The sequence below is a fragment of the Phocoena sinus genome, chromosome 6, assembly GCF_008692025.1.
Source record: "Phocoena sinus isolate mPhoSin1 chromosome 6, mPhoSin1.pri, whole genome shotgun sequence".
NCBI classification, from domain to species: domain Eukaryota; kingdom Metazoa; phylum Chordata; class Mammalia; order Artiodactyla; family Phocoenidae; genus Phocoena; species Phocoena sinus.
In genome coordinates this window covers 67,009,495-67,034,448 of record NC_045768.1, presented here as the reverse complement: position 1 = coordinate 67,034,448, position 24,954 = coordinate 67,009,495, and the positions used below count along the sequence as shown (strand labels likewise).

The window sequence follows — 24,954 nt, the reverse complement described above, 5'->3', positions numbered from 1 at the left end:
AAAAATCATCTGTCGAGTTACCAGATCATTTTCTAACAGATACACTATGTAAAATAATAATAAAATTGTTAATACATATCACTGCAAGCCAAGAGAGTAAATCTCTAGATGCCAAGTAAAGACAAAAAACCCTTACTAGTAAAATGGAATTGAGCTACCATGACAAGAGACCTGGATCAAATACTGCCCATGGAGACTTCAGACCTTGAGACCCAAGTGGAGATGAAAGTTTATATGCAAGGTCCTTCAGGGCTGAGAGACAAAACTGGACTAACTGCAGAAAGCTGGGAGACAAAATTTTGCTGAATGAATACCTGAATATCTGGGCTCATCTGGTTGAAGTTCCATTAAATAGAGGCTTCTTGCCCTAGTCTGAGAGCAAGACAGAGTCAACCATGTGAGATTAGGATCCTATGTCTATATTACTGGTTTCAAAATTGAGCCATTATACATTTGCAGAGAACTGAAGAAATGACAGCAATGTAAAAACTGGTTTATGGCCATGTACACTGGAGAGTTCAGGCAGACACAGTCATCCACTGCAGAGAGGTGTCTACAACTGAGAGAATGGACAGGAGGAAAACCACCACAGAAAATAATTCTCAAGGAAGTCAGGTTTGCAGAGAAGAATAAATATGAATACGCTCAAAGCCATGAATGACCGTCTAAATATCACCCCATTCAAAATGGGAGAATGTACAGCAAGGAAAAAAAATAATAGAATAATTCAAAATGAGTTCTTACAAAATTAGAGTTTTTAAAATGGTGATAAAAAGGAAAAAGAGGTGATAAACATATATTAAAAAGAACAGGGGTTTATGATACAAGAGAAGACAAATAAGAAAAAGAACCAAATACTATATCTAGAAATGCTAATAAATAAAACAATTAAAGGTAGTAATAGGAACATAATAATTGAAATTTAAAACTCAGTGGATGGGTTAAATAGCACACAGACAAAGCTAATGAAAATTTGTAAAATTAAAGACAACACAAAGAAACAAACAGAAGGAAACAGTAACTATATATAAAGTGTGTTGGAATGAGAAGGCCAGAAAGCATCTAGTAGAAATAATTCAAAGAGAGAATTAAGAAAATGGGGAGAAAACAATATTAAGAAAATTAAGAAAATGGGGAGAAAACAATATTAAGAAAATGGGGAGAATTAAGAAAATGGGGAGAAAACATACAATGACTGAAAGTTGAGAACCGATGAAAAAGATTAATTAACAGATTAAGAGAGTATCAAAAATTGAAAACAGAATTAATAAAACTATATTCACACTAGAAACATACTGAAACTTCTGAAGGACACCATACTGAAGGACACCAAAGAAAAGGAGACAACTCTAAAATCAAAAGATTGAGAAAAAAATCAACTAACAAAGAACTCAGGAATGGCAGTAGACTTCTGATATCACAAGAAAAGTCAGTTGGAAAATAAGTAATGTTTTACACATTCCATGGTTTACTATTCATAGATCCTAGATGAAAGAACTATTAAATAATAGATTTTTAGGAAGAAAACAAACTCAAAAGCAATGTATGAAACAAAATAGGGAATGATGATGAAAGACGTGTAAATGTGTACATGGAAGTAAGCAAATATTTATTAAGCAAAGCAATCATAATACCTAAGTGAAGGTAGAACTAAAATTCTGAACAACAAAATCATGTTAGGTGAAGGAAAGGATCAGAGTTAAAGCATTTTAAGATCTTTGTATTGTTAAAGGAGAACAGAGGTAGACTGACAAACTTCAGACAGTCAATAAATGATCCATGCTAAAATTTCAAGAAAAAACATTTAAAGAATGGAAAACACATCAAAAATTTACAAACCAGAAGAGGACAAAAAAAGAAATTAAAAATGTAATCACAATGAAAAATAAAATATACACTAAGAAAAAAAATATTAAGGATAAATATGGTCATTACATAATAGTCAAACAAATGATTTACCAGGAAGATATAACAGTTCTAAACTTTTATGTACTCAACAAAATAATAAATACAATTCTTATAATAATTCAAATAAAAAGGTACATAAAGTAAAAAAACAAAACAAGTAGTTTACTTCTTGAAAAAATTGATGTTTACAGTTTGATACATATAGTTATATTTTTATTCAAATAAACATAAATACACACATATAAAGAGTTTATAAATTGGGATCTTATACATTTGCAACTTAGGTTACAGATTGATGGCAAGGGTACACATACATGCACACATACATACCCATCTACAAAGTGATTAAGTCTAAATTAGGGTTTTGCTTTGTTTTGCTAAGAACATAGAACATAATGTAGCAAGATGGCCCCACAAAGAAAAAGCAGATGTAGCTCATCTCAACTTAGTTTTCCTTGGCTCTCAGATCACTAATCCAGTGGAACACAGGGCTACAGTTGTTAGAAACGTTACTTCATGCTTCTTTAGAGGTAGTCCATGCTTACAGTTTGGCTTTTTTTAGGAAGAATTCACACAGTCCCTACATTTACTATGATGCATTTGTAAACATTAGGGACCACCTTGTTCTTGAGTCAACCCAGGCACCAACAAACCACATCTTGATGGGTGTTGGGAAAGTGGCTGACTTCCAAAGAGTCAGTGCTCAAGCACCCCCATACAGGGTGGACACTGGCTGCTTACTGACTCTCATTCATTACCCATTTATTATGGTGTTTCTGATACTCTGTTTGGTATGGGAACCACAATTCAAAATCTACTTCTTATTGGACAAATTATATGAGATGACTGTATTCAGAAGCTGGTCAATAGGCTACAAAGAGCCGTGATCCCTGAGAGAAAGGAAACCAACAAAGAGAGCCCTAAGGATAGTCCAGATTTCGGCCAGGAGGCACTTGCCAGATCATGGTGTAGGGAGAGGGGGTCTTCACTGAGTTGAAGAAAAAGAGACTGGAGTTTGGGAAAGCTGAAATGTTTGGAATTTGTAAAGCACAGTACTCAGAGAGAAGGAAGCTACAAAGAGAAGGAACTGCAGAAATCTGCATAAGAACTCATTTGAGTCTGTGGCTGAATATTTTGTTGAAACTCACTAAGGCAAGCAGAGAACAACCAGAGCTATAAACAGAACTATTCCCAGAGCTCTTATGGACTGGGAGACATTTGAACTCTGACCAGCTAGAGAGAAGAATCTTGTTGACCACCAGGGCTACTCAACAAAGAACCCAAAAGGATCATTCTAATGAATAGGGATAAAAAAGGCTCTGTTAAAGGATATGCCAAAGATGATGGTACTAGGATGTAGGGCTTTGGGGAGGTGCTTAGGTCATGAGAGTGGGGCCCTCATGAATGGGATTAGTACTGAAAGCCCAGAGAGTTCCCTCACCCCTCTATAGTGTGAGGATAAGACAAGAAGTCTGCAACCTGGAGGAAGACCCTCACCAGCCTATGCTGGCATCCTGGTCTCAGACTTCCAGCCTCCAGAACTGTGAGAAATTAATTTCTGTTGTTTATAAGCTACTCAGTCTGTGTTATTTTGTTATAGTAGACCAAATGGACTAAGATATATGACCTCAAAAAATAAATACCATATGTATATGGTCTCATATGTATGAAAAACATTTAAGGTATCAACATCAAAAATTAATCTCTGGAGTTAGAAAATAAAACTCAAAAATATACTTGCCATTTACTTCAGTGAAATATCTGTCAATAAATACAAAATGATATTTTTTCTTAGCTAACCATCTTGTTAACTGTTCAGCAAAATACAATGAAAATACAACAAAAATATTACTATATTCTACCAAAAGGTAGAAACAACCCAAATATCTATCAACAGATGAATCGATAAACAAAACATGGTATATACATACAGAGTAATATTACTCAGCCTTAAAAAGAAAAGAAATTCTGACATCAGCTACAACATGAAAAACCTTAAAGATATTATCACAAATGAAATAAACCAGACACAAAAAGAAAAATGACTCCACTTATCTGAGATACTTAGAATAGGCAAATTCATAGAGACAGAAAAAAGAAAGAGGTGCTGAGGGAAGGGGGAATGGGGAGTTATTATTTAATTGGTACAGAGTTACAATTTGAGAAGATAAAAAAAGTTCTGAGGATGGATGGCAGTGATGGCAGTACAACAATGTGAGTGTATTTAATGGCACTGAACTCTATACCTAAAAACGGTTACAATGGTAAATTTTTACGTTTTGTATATTTTACTGCAATAAAAATATATTATATCCTCCATGATTTAGGTTGATTATACAGAAAACAAAAGTACAAACCATTTCTATATTTTAGCCAGATGGAAGGGAAGGAAAGAGAAAGAAGAGGAAAAAATGGAAAGAACCCACTGTACAGCATGTTAAATGTACTAATAAATGCCACTGAATTGTATGCTTTAAAATAAAACTAATATGTAATTTGTACATTGTTAATGGTTATCCAAAAATACATTTGTTTTCAAAATATGTTATGATTAGCAGACATTTTTTGGCTAGGAATTTTATTTCCAAATCATGTTAGAGAAATGCAGTTCCTAAAATCTTCATTTCGGGCTTCCCTGGTGGCGCAGTGGTTGAGAGTCCGCCTGCCGATGCAGGGGACACGGGTTCGTGCCCCGGTCTGGGAAGATCCCACATGCCGCGGAGCGGCTGGGCCCGTGAGCCATGGCTGCTGAGCCTGCACGTCCAGAGCCTGTGCTCCACAATGGGAGAGGCCACGACAGTGAGAGGCCCGTGTACCGCAAAAAAAAAAAAAAAAAAACCCAAAATAAAATCTTCATTTCTACATATGGAAAAAAAAATATTCTTGCTTAGGAAGACAGGGAGTTGCTTTGCAGAAGAAAAAAATAGCTGAAATTTCCTACCATGATACTTTGATTTTAACTCCTCAAGAAATTATTATTGAATTTTATAAAATATTCTGTGAAATTACAACCTACATATATTTAATATTAAACCTAAGAGAGACAAAAGTAATCCATCCTGGGTTATGCCATTGATCTACAGCTTGTTTACTTTTCATCATTTAAAAAAATGATCAAAAGATCACTGAAATAAAGACTTTAGTTATTATTTAGAGGGTAAAATTCCCTATATCTATAAAACAAGTTTTTAATCTCAAACTCTGAACTCCTTTATAATTGACCCCCAACTCTAACTACCTTCATCGACAAGTTCACTACTCAGCATCAACTAGGAAAAATATCAGTAATTCTTTGCAAATATTTTGCATTTCCATACAGAAGTTAGAAATATTTGTGATGTGGAATCATTAAGATTTGGTGTGGACTGTTATAAGGAGGTCAGATAGAAGAGTAAATCATTTATAATCCCGTAGGTTTCTGGTTTGAGCAAATGGACAAATCATAATGCCATTTTCCCTGTTTTATGCCAATACTATTCCCTTATTAAAAGTTCTTATCATAATTTGCTTGTTTTCCCTGCTAAGCTGTGAGATCCTGACAAAAAGGGTGGCATACTATTTCTCTTTGTGTACCGGTGTCTAGCAGAATGCCTAGCTGCAGCATTTTATACAGACTACAGATTAGTATTAAAAGACCAAAACTACCCCACCTCCAGCAAGCTCCGGATTTATTTAGCCAAGGATACAGAAAACATACAGTGAATGTCTGCACACCTTCCCTTGACTTCTAGGGTTCCTATCAAAGACAAGCTGGATTTGCTGTATAATAAAAGCTTAATACCCTGTGGCACGTGAGCCCCTTTTATAGTTTTATATCACTACTCAGAAATAATGTACACAAATACTTATGTACTGATGTTTTTATTTAGCAGCATGTTAATATGACTTTGTTGGTTCATAAATCTAACTTAGTGTCAGTAAGGCAACATCCTCAACTAAGTGAAAAGGCTATGAGCCTACTGGCATTTCTGAAAGCTTTCCTTGCCTCTTTCTATCTAGCATACCAAAGAGTGGTTTCACCTCATCAGCACACGGCAGCTGCCCCTAGAATAAACCTCGTTAGAGTTTGAAATTAGTACTCTTCAGTACAACATTGCATATTCAGTTCCTAGCTTAGTGCCTAGTTCTAAATTATATTGTTTAAATATTGAATGCATAAATAAATGAAGATATGAGTATTTGTTAGATAAATATCGAAGGAACCAGCCAATTTATTAGTTCATACATTACTAAGTTCTTAGTCTTTTAAGATATCATTATGATATAATAAGTAGATGTATTTTATAAATCTAAATGAATTATTATAGGAACTATATTCCATGCAAATTTCTCAAGCCCTCAGATTTCCAAACCACAGCCCCAACAAATAACTCTGACCATACTCAGTGGTAAAAACACCTGTAATATATAGGTCAGTGGTAGTGTCATTTTTAATTATATTTTAAAACCTGATTTGGAGTTGGCACACAATTTTTTTTATTAGGATTTTGAAAAGTTAACTCAACTTTTACGAATGGATTGGATTTACAGTTGCCACAGAATTTTTTATCGGGGTCTTGAAAATTTAACTCAATTTTTAAGATTGGTCTTAGAAGTACTATTCAAATTTGTTTTAAAAGTAGTTTTAGTGCTCGCTTCGGCAGCACATATACTAAAATTGGAACGATACAGAAAAGATTAGCATGGCCCCTGCGCAAGGATGACACGCAAATTCATGAAGCGTTCCATATTTTTATACCCCAATAAAGATGTTTAAAAAAAATAAAATAAAAATAAAAGTAGTTTTAGTAGACATCTTCTTTTAATGTTTTCTAGCCTTATATTTTAAAGATAGTTATTACTGTATAAATAGGGATAAATCCTACTCCTTAAACAGTCAGGACTGAGTATTATTAAACTAGATCCTGCTGTATGCCACAAAAATAAGAGTGCCTGGTCTATAGAAAAACCAGCTGAAACTTCTTGTTGCTGACAGGGGTAGACGTATTTATCCCTATTCTTTCCATTAATTAAATATAAAAACCCTGAACACAATACAGGAGGTCCCTGACTTCCAATGGTTTGACAATGACTTTTCAACTTCACAATGGTGCAAAAACAATATGCACTCAGTAAAAACTGTACTTAGAATTTTGATCTTTTCCTGGGCTAGTGATATGCTGTGCAATACTCCTGCATGATGCTCAGCAGCTGCAGAGAGCCGCAGCTCCCAGCTAGCCATGAAATCATGAAAGTAAACAGCCATTTACAACTTACAACCATTCTGCACCCATACAACCATTTTGTTTTCCACTTGCAGTACACTAGTCAGTAAATTATATGAGATATTTAACCTTTTATTATAAAATAGGCTCTGTGTGAGATGATTTTGCTCAACTGTAGGCAGATGTAAGTGTTCTGACACATTCAAGGTAAGCTAGGCTAAGATATGATGTCAGGTAGGTTAGGTATATTAAATGTATTTTTAACTTACGATATTTTAAACTTATTATGGGTTTATTGGGACAGAACATCAGCAATAGCTGAGGAAGATCTGTACATAAAACAAATACAAGAAGACTCTGAAAGGCAAAGAAAAGAAGAAGAATAGGATGGGGACCTTAGGAGTAGAGGAACAGCACAAGAAGAACAACTCACCGTGATAAGTTCCCTGGCTTTCTTCTTTGCTCATAAATATCTGAAACTAAGTACTGGAGAAACTCATGACACAGAAATGCCAACAGACACAAACAAAATGTCTCAGGGAAAGTCTGCTCTCTCAAGCCAAAGAACCAGGAAAGGGACAGACTAACAGGACAGAAATTTTATTGACAATAACCACCCCTACTCTAGCCATATACCACTAGAGGAAGAAAAACAAAAAAACAGCCTTGGGCTTCCCTGGTGGCACAGTGGTTGAGAGTCCGCCTGCCGATGCAGGGGACACGGGTTCGTGACCCTGTCCGGGAGGATCCCACATGCCGTGGAGCACCTGGACCCGTGAGCCATAGCGGCTGGGCCTGTGTGTCTGGAGCTTGTGCTCCGCAATGGGAGAGGCCACAACAGTGAGAGGCCCGCGTACCGCAAAAAAAAAAAAACAAAAAAAAACAGCCTCGCTCTCTCTAACACTGAAGGCCAAGTGAGAAGCCTGGACTCCCATGCCCATCAGGTGGTAATGAGACACTCCTTCACACCTGCTTCAGTGTAATGTCAGCAGAGGTCAAGTTAGGAGCTAAGACTCCCACCTCTTCCAGGCAGTAATAATGTGACCCTCTCCCTCAGGCATGATGTCATCAGAGATCTGCTAAGTAAAAGATTTAAATAAGATCCAGAGTCTCAAAACATAATACTCCAATGTCCAAGGGACTACTGAAAATCACTTATCATACCAAGAACAAAGAAAATCTCAACTTGATTGAGAAACCATAACTAAGAAATGATACCACCAAGATAACACACAAGTCAGAATTACTTGATAAGGATTTTAGAGTAGCCATGATTAAAATGCTTCAATGAACGGTTATGAATGATCTTGAAAAAAACAGAAAGTCTCAGCAAATAAATAAGAGAAATAAAGAAGAATCAAGTGGGAATTTTAGAATTAAGTATCACAATAACACAAAAACAAAACAAAACAAAACAAAATAACTTCACTGCATGGGCTAAATAGCAGAGGTGATAGACAAAAGAGGAAAGAATCGGCGAACTTGAAGATAGAACAATAAAAATTACCCAATTTGAACAACAGAGATAAAATAGTCTGAAAAATAAAATGAACAAAGCCTCAGGGACCTGTAGGACAATACTAAAAGATCTAACATTTATGTCAATTGAGTCCCAGAGTAGAAGAAATAGAATGTGGGGCTAAAAGAAGTATTTGAAAAAATAATGACCAAAATTTCCCAAATTTGACAAAAGGCACATACCCAGAGATTCAAGGAACTTAGAGAATTCACAGAAGAGTAAACCCAAAGAAATTCATGCCAAGACATGTCAAAATGAAACTTTTAAAAAGTAAAGACACAGGAAAAATTCTTGAAAGCAGTTAGAGAGAATGATGTATTACTTTTACGGGAGCAATGATTCAAATAACAGTGTATTTGTCATCAGAAACCACGGAGGCCAGAAAGAAGTGGTACATCCTTCAAATGCCAAAGAAAAAAACTGCCAACCTAGAATTCTCTATCCAGTGAAAATATCCTTTACGAATGAAGGTGAAGTGAAAACATTTTAGATAAAGGAAAAGTTAGAGAATTTGTTGCCTACCTTAAAAGAAGGTCTAAAAAGAAGCTCTTCAAACAGAAAGAAAATGATAAAAGAAGAAAACTTGGGAAAAGAAAAAATATATAATAGGCTACCCTTCTTTTGAAGTTTTAAAATAATATTTGACAGCTGAAGCAAAAATTGTAACATCAACTAATAGGTTTCTCTATGTATTTAGAGACAAAAGTTAAGACAACATATTATAAAGGGAGGAAGGTAAAAGCACACAGATAGAAGTAAGGTTGCTACATTCCTGAAGTGGTAAAATGTTGACACCAATAAAGTATAATAAGTTATGTGTGTAAAATACTGAGAACAAACACTAAAAAAAAAAAAAAATTATTCAAAGAGATATAATCCAAAACCTTATAGATAAATAAAAACCAATTCTAAAAAAATGTTCAAGTAACACATAGGAAGGGAGGACAAGAGAAACAGAGGAAACAAACAGAAAATATAAATAATAACATAGTAGACTTAGCTGTAACATATCAATAATGCAAGGTATGTCAGCATGTAAAAATGTAAATTATTTCTATACACTAGCAATGTACAAGCAGAAACCAAAACTATAGTTTATAATATCATTTGTAATAGCTCCAAAAGTTAAATACTTTTGTACAAATCTAACAACAGTATTAGACATACAGAATCTGCATGCTAAAACTACAAAACACTGATAAAAGAAAATCTCAACAAATTAAGTATTCATAGAATAGAGGACTCAATATGGTTAATATGTCAATTCTTGCCAAATTAATCTATAGATTTAGCACAATTCCAGTCAAAATTCCCACAAGATTTTGGTAGTTATAGCTATTTTTAAACCTATTTTTATAGATAAAACTTTTATGGAAAAGCAAAGCGATGAGAAAAGCTAAAACAATTTGAAAAACAATAAAGCTATTTGACTCACACTGAGTTCAAGACTTATTAGAGAGCTACAGAAATCAAGACAGTATGGGGTTCACAAAAGTTTAGGAATTCATATTAATGGAATAAAATAAAGAGTCTTGAAATAGACCGGCAGAAATATAGTCAGCTGATATTTGGCAGTTACAAAGGCAATTTATTGGAGAAGGAATAGTCTTCCCAAAACTGATGTTGATACAATTGGGCATATATCTTTGTAAAAAATGAACTTTAACCTATAACCCACACCTTATACAAAAATTAGCTTAAAAATGGATCATAGAGCTAAATATAAAACTCTTTAGAAGAAAACATAGGCTAAATACTTGTGACGTCAGGTCAGAAAAATAGTTATTAGGTATGACATCAAAGCCATAATCCATAAAAGAAAAATATTGGTAAGTTGGACTTTATCAAAATTAAAATTTTGTCATGCAAAAGACATTGTTCAGGGAATGAAAAGGCAATCTACAGACTGGGAGTAAATATTTTCAAATCATATATTTGATTAAGTTCTTGCATACAGAATATATAAAGAACAAGTATTGTTTAATTAGTTTAATAACCAATCAATCTTTTAAAAATGAGCTAAAGAGTTGAAGAGACACTCGTAAAAGAAGATATAAAGACAGCAAATAAGCACGTGAAAAGATCATTACCATGAGCCATTAGGGAAATGCAAATTAATATTACAATAGAATACCAATACACACTTACGGGAATGGTCTTAAAAAAAATGGCAACACCAAGTGCTGACAAGAATGTGGAGCAACTGGCTCATATGAATTCCTGGTAGGAATAAGAATGGTATAGCCACTCTGGAAAACAGTTTGACAGTTTCTTACAGAGTTATACATACGTTGACCATACACACAGCAGTTCTACTCCTGGGTATCTACCTTAAAGAATTAAAAAGTTATGTTCACACAAAAATCTATGTATAGGACTTCCCTGGCAGTCCAGTGGTTAAGACTCCCTACTTCCAACACAGGGGCCGCAGGTTCAATCCCTGGTCGGGGAACTAGGATCTCCTGGGACACGTGGTGCAGCAAAAGAAAAAAAAAAAAATCTATGTATACCAAAAAACTATACATAGTTGCGAAAAACTAGAAAAGACCCAAAAATTCTTCAGGAGACAGACAAACAAACTGTGGTACATCTATACAATGGAATACCATCTAGCAGAAAAAGGAACGAACTGGACAAACCGACATGAATGAATCTCAAAGGCATTATGCCAAGTGAAAGAAGCCAGTCTCAAAAAGTTACAGCTTATATGATTCCATGCATATAACATTCTGAAAAAAGGCAAAGCTATAGGGAGGAAGAACAAATCAGTGGTTGCCAGGTTCTAGGGATGGTGGGAGGATGTGACTACAAGTGGGTAGGACAAGGACATTTTTTGAGATGATGGAACTAGTTTGTATCCTGATTGTGGTAATAGTTACTTGAATCTATTGTGCATGTTATAGATATATGTAATATATCTATAACACTATACGTGCTACAACTCAAAAAACAGTATGCTAAAATGTACTATATATAAATTTAAAAAATTCTGTCATCAGTAAACAAACTTCAATGAATAAAAAGACATGTTTCCTTTCTTATTGTTTCATCATGATATTTCTAGTCTAAGTTTTAACATTATATTTCATTAGAACGTTCCCAAGAAAACTCCCTGAGAGTAGGAAGTTTGTCTGATGTTCTCATTTCATTCACCTAGCAGAATGCCTGTCACATAGCAGTAACTCAAACACATTTCTTAACTGAATGAATGTTTTACAAAATAATCCACCCCCCAAAACATTATTATATGACTTAAAGTTTATATCAATTATTTAGCACTCTTCAAGGTTATCACCTCAAACTTCACTATTATTTAATAAATTAAAACTGATATGAAAAATAAATATTTTTCAAATGGCTATCACATTAATAAATTTAAATGAATTTCAGGGGGAAAAAATCCACACTTTTAATGACTCTTAGCATCTAATTTACAGCGCTACTTGTAACATATGCATACTGCTGGGTGAACAGACCAGGGTTCTAACATTTCCCGAACTTCCTTAAAAAGGCTTTATTATTTTTTCTTTAGTTCTATTTCATTAATGAGCAAAATAAACCTCAAATAAACACCACTTACAACTAACCTCTGCTTGAATTTTTTTTGAATAGATTAGATCTTGCAACTAGTTAATTAGGTTTCACACCTATTTTGTCCAAAATTAACTTTTGTATTTGGAGACAAAAAGATCACTAAAGATTATCAGAGAAAGTACAAATACATGCTACACCACAGATAAACCCTATGAAAATATTATGTTAAGTGAAAGAAGCTAGTCACAAAGAACCACATATTATATGACTCCATTTATATGAAATGTCCAGAATAGGTAAATCTATACCCACAGAAAGCAGATTAGTGGTTAGCTAAGGGGTAGAGAGCAGTGGAAGAATTAATGGAGGTAACAGGTAAACTGTGTGGGGCTTTTTTTGGGGAGTAGGTAATGAAATTGTTCTAAAATTTATTGTGATGATGGGTGCACAACTCTTCGAATATTCTAAAAACCACTGACTTGTTCACTTTATATGGTGAACTACATGGCTTGTGAATTATATCTCAACAAAGTTATCAAAAATTATCAGGGAATATATTTGGGACAAATCTATAAAATCTATAAAAATTTTCAAGATAAGAAACTTTATTATCAGCATCAAACATTTAATACTAATAGAACGTAGTATACTTTGAGGTAATTGGAAGTATACATTTAAATGTATACTGATATGATCATTTCTTCAAAAGTTTATCATTGCATGGAAAAGGTGGTAATCTAAAGCTACATGTGTTATTATATAGTATGTAAAATAAGATTCTAATTTACAGCTATGAAAATTCAATAATATTTAATCACATTATGCCACATGATACTAAATTCTAGTAATCTAAAAGATATCCAGCCTTCAAAAAAATTCCATGGCCTGAGTGTAAAAAATTTAACTCTAAATGAAGAAATAGTTAAGCAGCAAGAGGCTAATTGTGCTGGTCTAACTCCTTTCTGTTAAAAAAAAAAAAAGTGTCCTTTCTTTGCCAAGCTGAATATAATACCTTGTGAATTATAAGATCAAGGAAGCAAACTGTATGTTTTCTAAAATATGAGTATCCTTCATCAAGTTTTATACTTAGGGCAGCTAAAAGACCTATGTGGAGGGATCAGCATTAAGCCCAAAGGACAGGCAGTGCACAGCAATAAAGAAAGCAATTCCCTCGTGTCTTTTGCAGGTCACCGCCAAGGACCATGTTAGCAGATCCATACCAGACCTTTAACAGGCAGTTCTGCTGCTACCAGTAATTAGCTTGGACAGCTCTAGCTCCAAGAGTAGCAGCAAGGCTACACCATAATGAGCTCAGCTGGGATTAGCAGGACAGGGCAGGGAACCAAGAGAGCTCAGGCATTCTGCATTGCGTATGTATCTAGGAGATCAAACAAGGATGCCTGGCTAGGTTATCCCCTCTCCACCTCATTCCAAAAATGAAGCACGGCAGTGTCTAAAATACAGGCTAATGAAGAGCGACACCTCCAACAGATGAGAGCCACATTAATTAACACAATCCCTAGATCATATTATACAGTTTCAGCTAGAGCTAGTAAATGTGCAACTTGTTATTGCATTATACATATATATTTTTTAAAAGCTAATCTTTTTTTCTCACTTTTACAGGCAAACCAGATAATTTCATTTTCCAAGTTTTATAAGGAATTTCTCTCATGGCCTTTCAGACACAAAGAATTTCTCTCAAATGTTTATCTAAGTAGACATTGTTAAAAAAAGAAACTCACTTTTGAATCATTAGCTCCTGGTTCTCCCTTTTGAAATAAGCCAGTTCATTCCATACAGCATCAGAATCTTCTTGTCGAAGTTTTTGGGGATCTGCTCTCTTTATCTTCCTGATTTCCATCCTATTTTTAAAATGAAATTGCTTTCTTACTTAACATGTTCAAAGTGTAATAAAAATTCATTTATACATTCCCTAAAATTTAAAAATATCTATTGACCAAATTTCTAAATCAAGTTCACTATGCAATGAATTTCCTAAAACCTAAGTATGTAGAAATCAAAATCCTAGATCATGATTTCCTAAAAAGCTAAACTGCTGCTATGGAAAGCAAACTTGTAAGCAAACACGTGATAGTCTCAGGTCTATTTCTCTCATTCATTCTACTAGTAATAAAACATACATTGCAGAAATGTCACAGTTTCAAAAAAGGACTATAAGCAATCAACACATCTAGAATTTGCTGTCAACCAATCTGAATGTGGTTTATGTGCTCTATCTTAAAACAAGCAGTTATCAGTGAATATTGAATATCAGATAGTTAGCAAGTAGTCTTCAAACTTCCAGTGACTACTAAAAAGTGAGGTAAGCAGAGGCTAAATCCAGGACAAATAGATTTATCATTGCTTTACTGAAAAGCAATATGAAACACCTTCTGTTCTTCAAAGGAAAAATCAGATGTGACAATTACCTATAAAACATGCCAAATGCCCTTTACGTTTTCATTTTCTGTACATAAAACAAACTGTCCATTTTTCTTTTGTAAAAGTGCAGTACTGGCTAATTTAGAAACGATTTCTCTGTAGAACAGACCAATGTGTATCATCAACATTGCCCTAAAGGATCCATCTCAAAAGATACGAGGGTAGTAGATTTTCTGTACTCATTCAGTCCTTTGCCCTCTGTTGATACTGTTAACAGGGGAGCCATTTATGACTAACCAAGATCTGAACACCTGTTCAGAGCAATTGAACTGAGACTGCCAATTCATTCAGATAAGCTGCAGAACAAACTGATGGATAGAAAAGATTTTCAAATTGCATATCAGGTTGAAGTAGTTTTAAGATAGTTAACTATATATGTGAATTTCCTATTTCTCATGTCTTTCAAATAAAACTTAAATACTTTTTGAGTTATATATATTGTAACACCAGTATTTTATTTAAAGTAGTTTTTCAATCATATGGATGTGAACTACTTTTGTTTTGTTATATACTTTTGTTAAGTTACTCTATATATATTAAAAATATATACAATCATTCATAATCACCTATGCTAATTATTTCTGCAAATGATAGGAAAATCTATAGTTATTGCTAACATATTTCTATTTTCACTTATTATATTCTCTATTTTAAAATCCTCAATAAAGATCTGACTACCAAATAATTTCTTTAAAATCAAACAAAAGCCATTAAATCACCTATATGATGCTACTCCGTTCCATTTAACATTTAGGGAAATGGCTTTATGAGCTATGTAACTCACATGCCACTGCCTTCTTCCCACTGTTTTAATTGCTCTTTTACTGCTCTGTAGTTGGTCTGTAACATCTGTAGCCTTTCCTTGTGTTTTTCATGGGCATCTCTTAGCTCATCATTTTCTTGGCTCTGTAAAACACAAAAAAGCCAAGTATACAAGTCTGAACAAAGTATTAGTATAATGTTACAAATAAAAGGTTACCAATCTAAGTATGAAATTTGAAAGAAAACAGTATGTAAATATGAATTAATTTGTAATACTTACTTAAGCAGAAGAAAAAGAAGAATTCTTAAAGTCACAGAACAGGTTTGCTTGATAAATTTGAGGCACTCATGGCATTTTAAAAAATCACTTAAGTAATCTCAAAATTTTGGAATCAAATTCGTTTCATTCCTTTCCCTTTTGATAATTAGTATATATACATGTATTTATGAACCAATCTTACATATTAAATTTTTTTTTCTTTTCCAGGATTTGTCCACACATAATGCATCACTATTTTGTTAGTTATAAGTTGTAAGGGCACATATAGTTATAAGTGCACATATAATTAGTGTAAAGACACTAATCATAGTAAGACCATAATCTTAAGAACACTATTTAAATTAATTCAATTTATTTTACTATAGAATATGGAAAAGAACACAGAAATCTATATTATGACAATTAAACTAAATAAACTAACATATAGGTAAAGCCCCTGGCACTGTGCTTGCCCAATAGAGGCTCAAAGCAAAAGTGAGCTTTTTACTCTGTCCACTTCCCAAGTATTAACAGTGATGCCCTTATCATTTAGAAGCCAAATGTACTGTTTCATTGACTATCTGTCTCTCATCCCAACAGTGAGTTAATACCTTATAGAGTCTGCATTATTTTACTGCAATTTTACCTGTCTCAACAGTATTTATATGTTGCCATTATACTTTGAATATATATCTAGTAGGAGAACTTCAATAATTCTCTTAAGTAGTTATTAGGACGTATTTGAGCCCTGTGTGTACCGAGTGGTATGTATGCCATATGGAAATGGAAGTGCTTGATGAAAAAGCATGAAAACGGCATCACTGACGGGGAAACTAGAATAAATGTTATTCTAAAGAGTTTTAGAAGATATAAATCACAGCCACTGCATAATTACTTGATAAAAAGTAGCATGGTTTAATACTATGATTAAAAATTCAGGATACAGAATTCAATTTTGTTCGTTTCAATTGGAGAACCATATATTAATAACCTATTATATGCAGGGTGTTAAGTGCTGATAAGAGTTCAACTCCTGCTGCTCAAACTTACTAAATTTTACCTTGACATAGCTGCTTAAATTCAACGTGTCTCAATTTCCCCATCTTCAAAATGAAGCTATTTATGGACTTTCCTGGTGGCACAGTGGTTACGAATCTGCCTGCCAATGCAGGAGACATGGGTTCGACCCCTGGTCCGGGAAGATCCCACATGCCGCGGAGCAACTAAGCCCATGTGCCACAACTACTAAGCCTGCATTCTAGAATCAGCAAGCCAAAAATATCCCATGGACAGTCACGGAACTAGGTCGATTTATTAGATCATTCAATAAAATATTTACAGAGTAACTTCTATGTATTTTGTAATTAAACTAGCTAAACTAGAGGCTCTAACCTCTGTGTACAAACAAGTCTCAATGACTAAAATATTAGAAAATAGTAAAGTTGCATCAACTGACTTTTCTCAATGATGTTTGTAATTCTACTTCTGAGTTGATAAGAACAGAAATGATTCTTGATCAAATCATCGTTTGCTCAAAGGTTTCTTGACAGTCATAAAGCAAACTAAGAACATGTACACTATTAATAAAACAGTGGCTCAATCTTCAGAGTATGATAGCAAGGTTTCTTAAGTTAAGAAAAAAACATTTATAGAATACCAAGGATTCCATGGATGTTTAGTTTCAGCAGAATGTATAAACTTCATGAATATTAGAGCATTAAAAAATAAAAGACATATAAACTATATTCAAAGGACATATTAATGTTATTAAATGGCATAGAAAAGTACTAAAAGAATTAAGTTGCCAAATGCATGAAAGTCAGTAAAGCAGAGATTCATGGCACTAGTAATCACAAGGACAGTAAGAATTTCATAAAGCTCTGATGCACTGGTTTCCAAATTAAATTTTATAATTCACTACACCCATGAATTCAGGATTTGGAATTGGGTGAGATTTTTATAATAAGAACTTTCATCTCTTCTATTACTATTGACTCTACAATTACAACATTGGTTGCCCATCTTGAAAACAGGTACAACTAGCCACAGAAGAGAGCTTAGTAAGACAATATGTTAATGTTTATACAATTATATTTTATTATAATATATAGTATTAGAATAATATGCATGAAGAGCATGTCAATGTATCAAAATTTATATACATATGTACCATAGGCTCCTGAAATTTCTTTGTTCCTCCCTCCCTCCCTTCAATCCACCTTGGTGATCAACTTGGGACCCTAAAGCTACCTACCATGCCATGATCATGCCTTTTGTCTTTAGTTTAGTGTTTCCAACAGTATCTTCCATGGAGCAACAGTCTTTTGGGAAATATTAATAGGTATAATCAAGTAAATCTGATAAATTATGTATCTCTACCTTCCTATAGATTCACAATGCACATTGGTATGTTAAAGGATCACAAAAATAGAAAAACGTTAATCCATTGCTCACATATTTAAGCAAGGAACATTTTGTCTGCCATGTTCCCATTAGGTTCTTGAAGAGCAGTATTCAAAAGAATACCAACATGGGAAAGACCATGACAAAAATTCAACGTGTATTAGTGGGGAATGGTCTTCAAAAGGAGCTCCATGATCCCAATGTATTTTAAAAACCATAAGAGACTGTTATGTGTTGAAATGAATCTCTCCCTAAAAGATATGTTGGAGTGCTAACCCCATTATCTCAGGATGTGACTTTGTTTGGAGACAGGATCTTTATAGAGATAAACAAGTTAAAATGAGATAGGGTGGGTCCTAATCCAATATGATTGGTCTTCATAAAAAGGAGAAATTTAGACACAGAGAGAGGCTTGAATAGAGGGAAGGTGATGTGAAGACACAAGGAGAAGGCCATCTATAAGCCAGGGAACACCTGAGACTACCAGTAGCTAGGAGAGATGAATGGAACAGACTTTCCCACACAGACTTCAGAAGGAACTAACCCTGGTGACACCTTGATTTTGGACTTTTCTAGCATCCAGAACTTTGAGACAATACATTTCTGTTTTTTTAAAGCTAGTCAGTTTATGGTAGTTTGTCACAGCAGCCCTAGGAAACTAACACAAACACACCACTAATTCCTATCTTACCTTATACTCACATGTGCTTGAGTAATAGCAATAGCATTAATACTATAGCCTAATAATCAAGAAGATAGAAACAGGTCTTCTGTCTTCACTAAATATGAGTTACATTTACTATAGTCAGGTTGTAAATTTAAAAATGCCCTGGGCCCAACTACTCTCCTTGGAGTTGCTTTAATATACATGTTTTGTTTACCCATTCCTTTTGTTAAATGCTACTGATTATAGTGCCTTTTTCATTCAGCTATTTTGCTCCTTTAAAATAAGAAATCCTTTCCTACCAAATGATAAAATGCAAAGAAAAAAATTTGCTCCCATTTTTCCCTTATCTTGCAAATCTATGAAAGAAAACAATCATTTGAAATTCACAATTATCATCAATTAACTTGAAAGAATACAGAAAAAATATAAATGAAAAAGAAATTGTGTGAAAAATAATTTTACTCTAAAAATAAACTTGAGGCCTCATCCAAGAGAGCAGTTATTAGAAAAAAGGAATGAGGAAGTAAATTAGTATAATGTTTCTGAGACTCTCTGAAACAAGAAATTTAAGAAGTGGAAGAGAATAGATCTAAAAATGTCTGAATTGCTCTACTCCTTCCTGCCAAAAACAAGGAACTAAAAAAGACTCAGAGACTTTTGGGGGCAAATGAGTGGAGTTGCTCTACTACTGAATGGAATATGTGATGGTTAATTTTTTATGTTAATTTGACTGCCCAGGTATTTGGTTAATGGCTGTTCCTGGGTGTATCTGTGAGGGTGTTTCTGTATGAAATTAACATTTGAATCAATACACTAAATAAAGCAGATTGCCCTCCCCAATCTGATGGGCTTCATCCAATCCACTGAAGGCCTGAACAGAATAAAAGGCTGAATAAGAAAGAATTCTTTCTTCCTGAGTGTCTTTGAGCTGGGACACTGGTCTCCTGCTTTCAGACTCAGACTGGGACTGGAACTTACATCATTAGCTCTCCTGGTTCTCAGGCCTTTGGACTCAGGCTGGAACTATAACATTAGCTCTCCTGGATCTCCAATTTGACGACTACAGATCTTGGACATCTCAAACTCCATAATCATGTGATCATATAAGCCAATTCTCCTTAGAGTAAATCAATCAATCTCTCTCTCTCTCTCTCTCTCTCTCTCTCTCTATATATATATATACACACACACACACACATACATATATGTATTTCAGAATAATGATATCTCATTAGGGAAGACTAAAGGATTATATCTTATTGTTTCTATTTCTCCAGAGAACCCAGATTAATAGAGGACAGAAGTAGAAGCCTTGGTATGTAAATTTCAAGAATTATGCAAAAGAAGGATGATGGTGTCCTAAACATGCCCATAATATCCTGTTTGTACCTCCATGTTCACACCAATACACTAGATTCTAACTATTTACTCAGCGTCATTTTTTTTCTCCTGTTATACAAGTGACTAGCACAATGCTTGGCTAATTGCATTAGCCAATAAGTTACAAATGAGTAAACGAATGAGCAAATAACTACAGGTGTATAAATTTCAAGTAGGCTAAATGTTAGCAAGCTGAGGTCATCTGATCATTTTATTTTTGGGAGAAACAATAGATGATAATTTTCCTTTGTTTAGAACTAATAGTTTAAATCTGAATAAATATAAATTAAAACAATGTTTAGTGAAAAGGCAGAAAAAAACTTCCAAATGTAGCTTACGGTTAACTATATCTCTAATCTATATTTTGCTCTAGAGTACAAAACATTTTCCTCCTAAGAATAATCTATCTGACAAAGAATCTAAGTTTTAAATATTTGGATTCTAATCATCTGTAAATTGGGCTTGTCACAGAATATTATAAAACTATTTGAGATTCAGTTAAATGGCTAAATCTCAAATAGTGTTGGCCTTCCGGTAGTTGTGAATGAAGAATGACAAGTTTAGCCATATTAAATTCACAGAAAAAATTAAAGCTCTCAATATAGTCACATAAAATTGTTTCAATACACATAACCAACTTCTTCTGAGAAAGATAATTCACAAAGTATGAGTTGGAAAGTATAAACTCTTAAAGATAGAACAATAAATGCATATGCTTCTTAAAGACTGGAAGAACACAGATTCAAATGTCATGCATTCTGAGACAAATTCAGTTGAAATGGAAAAAATAATACATATTTATTTGCCACTTTGTATAATTTTTCTGTAAAGGACAATTTTAAGTGGCCTGAACTAGGTTAGCATAGTTGTTAACTAACATTTCTTTGTGTATGTTTATCATATATAAAGAACCACAGGAAATTTCCCTTTCCATTTGCTGTAGTTGTATTTTTTGGTCTCTGAGAAACTATAAGAAATTTATTCCCAATACAGAGTCAAAATATTCCCTAATAATTGTAAAATAGTGAATAAACATTTAGTTTTTAAAGTAGCAAAATTTTTTATTACTTTACGATCCTCAGAAATCTTAAGAACTAGACTAACCAATTTACATATTTTTAAAAAAATTAAATTCAGGAAAGATAAATGATAAGCAGTAATTTGTGAAATGAATGTTTACTTTGGTATATCCTTACCTAGGCAAGGTTATTACTAAAGAAAGGATTTAATGTTCACCTTTAGCTGTAGTACCTTCTCTAAGTTTTCAATCTTTCTTTCAGCATTTCTCAGCTTCTTTAGCTCCTCTGAGTCTAAGAAAGGGCTCTTTGGGGACAAAGACCTTGAGCGTTTCACAGGTGGTTCCTCGAGAATAAAACAAGGACATGGTTGAACTAGTTGGAACACTGGATTATGAAAGACATGCAAAATTAAAGAACAAGTAGTTTTGAATACTAATAATGAATTATAAAAAGAAAAAATCTTGCATGGAATACCAGAGAAATAACAAGCAGAATTACCACAGTGCTACCGCTAAAGGTTTCTCTGTGACTCATTAATGAGAATATTCATTTACATTTACATTGTTTCTTTCAGAATAATGATGTCCCATTAGGGAAGACTAAAGGGTTATGGACTCAGAAATGCAAGAAACCTCATTACAAAGGAGGGGATAGAGGCTGGTCTAATTGCTCTATAAGGGTCCAAGGTTACACTTGATAGGACAACCAGAAACAAGAGGGAAAGGATTTTTTTCCCTTTGAAATAGTTTAACACACTGTGAAGTTGAAGGAACAATATGCTTGAGGAATATAAATACAACAGACAGTAGATCTTATACCATAATGACCATATGGTCATTAACTATAATGTGGCTAACTAGAGACAAGAATGTGTGTTTATATTATGTACAGCTTCATATACCAATCTGGAGAAGGAATATGTGAAAGCAACTATTAAGCTGGGCAACATATTGTTCATACTTACTGCATGTCCTTATGAAAAAGAAAGAAAATTCTTTCAAAATATCACTCTCATTTTCTTGACTTTTGTTAAACGCAATGAAACAACAGAGCAGTACATTTTTAAAGCTCAACAATACAGCACACAACCAAATTAGGTCCTATAAGGTCTCTCAATTTTAGGAGTATTTTCTTTCATTTAAATAGAGCTCAATGCTGTGAAACTACTCCAAAATGGCAAGAAACATATAACGGAGTTATGTTTAAATACATACATACATACATAAATAAAGTTAGTTCTGAAAATTACTAATAATATTAGGGGGAGTAAATAAGAATGCCACAGAAACATAGGTCTCATTTTAAATACTTCCTTTATTAAGACATTTGTCCTACTCATAGGAAAACATGAAAAGAATGAGAATTGAAAACATGATTCTACTTTTAAAAATATTTTCTACTGCTGAAGTAACAAGTGTGAGAAACATACCTCTAAAACTCCTTACTTTTAGGAAAAGCTTAATTCAATTTATATAGAAATAATATATTTACAATGTGATATTCTGAAATGTTTATATTAATGTTCATAGAATCTTTTGCAATATAATAAGAATATGCAATAAATACTACAAAAAGGAAAAGCTGAGACATTAATAAATAAGAATCATGCCACAAAAAATTTGCTTATTATTCTCCACTGTTACACCTTTAAATCTGAAAATATGTAACTGTACATATTAATGTTAAATTCCATTTTATAGTTTATATTCCACATGGGCAGTATTTTAAATATCACAGCTCAATGAAATAGAAACATTAAGATATATTTTTCTTCTAATTAAAATTAGAAAATTGAATTAAGGACTAATACCACATTAAAATTTCTACTTAATTTATCTATAGATTAGATAGATGAGGGATACTTATCAAAACTTTTTAATATAAGAATAATTTACGCAAAAGAGGTATATCATTATTAATATATTTAATTAATTAAATAAGGAACATATTATTCAGTTCAAAAAGGGAAAACTTGCTACTCCCAGCCATGATTTTATAAAACATTTGACACAGAATATTTTTTAAAAGCTTCCAGAAATATAAGCAGAGAAGTAAATGCTGCTGTTTGTTTTTAACTTCATCACTTGCCTTGCCAACGTCATCCTGACAAATTCACAAAATGACAAATGCCCCTACCTTATGTTTCCTTTCAGTACTTGTCAAGATGCTCTTCTCTGAGGAACCCTTGCTGGTAGATCTGTTCTCTGATAGTTTTTCATTTGCTATTTTCAGTTTCTCCTGTAAATACTCAATTTCAGACTTCTGTGAGACCATTAAGGTTTCTAAGCTCGATAAAGATGGCTGTTGAGAAACCTATTTTAAAAAGTATGTTTGTGTCTTACATTATTTACACATTCATGCAAATATTTATATACGTTACTACATTATATAAATCATAAGTATTCCAAGAAAGAACACTTCATTTCAAAAATAAACCGTAAACCTGAATTAGCTAAGCTTCTATCATCCTTATAGAACGGCATTTTCAATAAAATAACCAAGAGTCTGTGTAAATATTTTCATAAGTAATACTGTCATACAGATTTTCAGGAGAAAAAATTTAAAGTTGTGCATGACATACACAACTCATCTATAAAATTATTTCAAATTAATGATTATACACATAGGTATTTCCTCAGTAAATGCTTAATGCAATACCACTGAATATAAACCTGAGAAAAGGAAACCAACAGCACTATACATCTAATTAGCTTCTAATATATTATAATTTAGTAATAACTCAAAGAACTCTGATACTTTTTAAAGTCAGCAGAGTTCACAGTATTCTCCTTTGAAATTTATTCCCATGCCAGATAAACTGTTAATGAGTAAGCACCACATTTTAACAACAGAAATCACAGGAAAATTAAGTTTGTAAGAAACCTATTCATGAAAACTAGCATTCAACAAAATTGTACCACCATCTTAACTGAATATACTTGAGACCATTAAAATCCATGCATATACACTATTTCAAATTAACCACTCCATTTACAAAAAACAAAAACACTAGATCATAGTGAAACCAAGTTTCTGTTGATTTCCAGGAAAGAAAAGTCAGATCTTATGATTCTAATATCATCAACATGGATCCAGTAGCCCTGAAAATAGTTTCATTTAAAATGTGGAGAGCCCCATCCTTCCTAAATGATATTCCTAAGGATTATAAGAAAAATATGTATGTTTAACTTTTCTGAACTAACAATGAGAAATATTACCTTTTCTTGGTTTTGACTACTTTTTTCTTTTTTTAGGGGATAGGCAAATTTTTTACTAATCCTAACCTGTAATTTCTATAAAGAGAAGGATCATCTCATTATACTATCATCATACTATTACAGTATACTATCATCATACTATTACACTTTCCTCATATATAAGTCACCTGATTTGTTTCCCAATCTTTATTCTATCACAACACTATATATTTTCCTCAGAATGTTGTTTATATTGTACTGTTACCACACTTACAATATTAAATACTGACTCTATTAGCTTGCATTGAACATCAAATTAAAATACCTTAAGCACTTTTCTTCCAAACTCTAAAGGAGTCTGACCTATTCTTTTCTCCTCCTTTAACCACTGTATGGCTTTTATTTATTCTTTCCTCCTCTTTTGTAAACAGATTTATGATGCTTATAAATTTTTCCTTTGGGCTGCCAATCTGAACAATTTACAAAGGCTACCTATTCTTGTTCTGGTTTTGTTATATAAAATTACAATGAATATATTAATATCATATCATTTACCAAAGAAATTTTAAATAAATTGTTCAAAATCAAACAAAAATTTAGAAAAAAAATGGAAAAACATAATTTTAGCTTATTGGTATATCCAATAAGCAATCCTCT

General features: G+C 33.2%; 1 protein-coding gene and 1 non-coding gene across 8 annotated transcripts in view; one reads left to right on the top strand and one right to left on the bottom strand.

Annotated features, from left to right (window-relative positions):
- CNTLN (centlein) overlaps positions 1-24,954 on the bottom strand; it is a 331,161-nt gene that overhangs the window by 125,075 nt on the left and 181,132 nt on the right. For 3 of the 7 annotated variants that reach the window (XM_032635110.1, XM_032635113.1, XM_032635116.1), the window contains exons 9-12: positions 23,237-23,413; positions 21,318-21,443; positions 15,395-15,516; positions 13,911-14,030 (exon numbers count right to left, since the gene is read on the bottom strand). In XM_032635110.1, the coding sequence (XP_032491001.1) occupies positions 13,911-14,030; positions 15,395-15,516; positions 21,318-21,443; positions 23,237-23,413 (545 nt within the window). The remainder of the gene's footprint in view (positions 1-13,910; positions 14,031-15,394; positions 15,517-21,317; positions 21,444-23,236; positions 23,414-24,954) is intronic. The other 4 variants (XM_032635111.1, XM_032635112.1, XM_032635114.1 and 1 more) reach the window with 4 other exon arrangements.
- Positions 6,536-6,642, top strand: LOC116756201. The gene has a single exon (XR_004350570.1). It is a non-coding gene; the product is annotated as a U6 spliceosomal RNA (small nuclear RNA).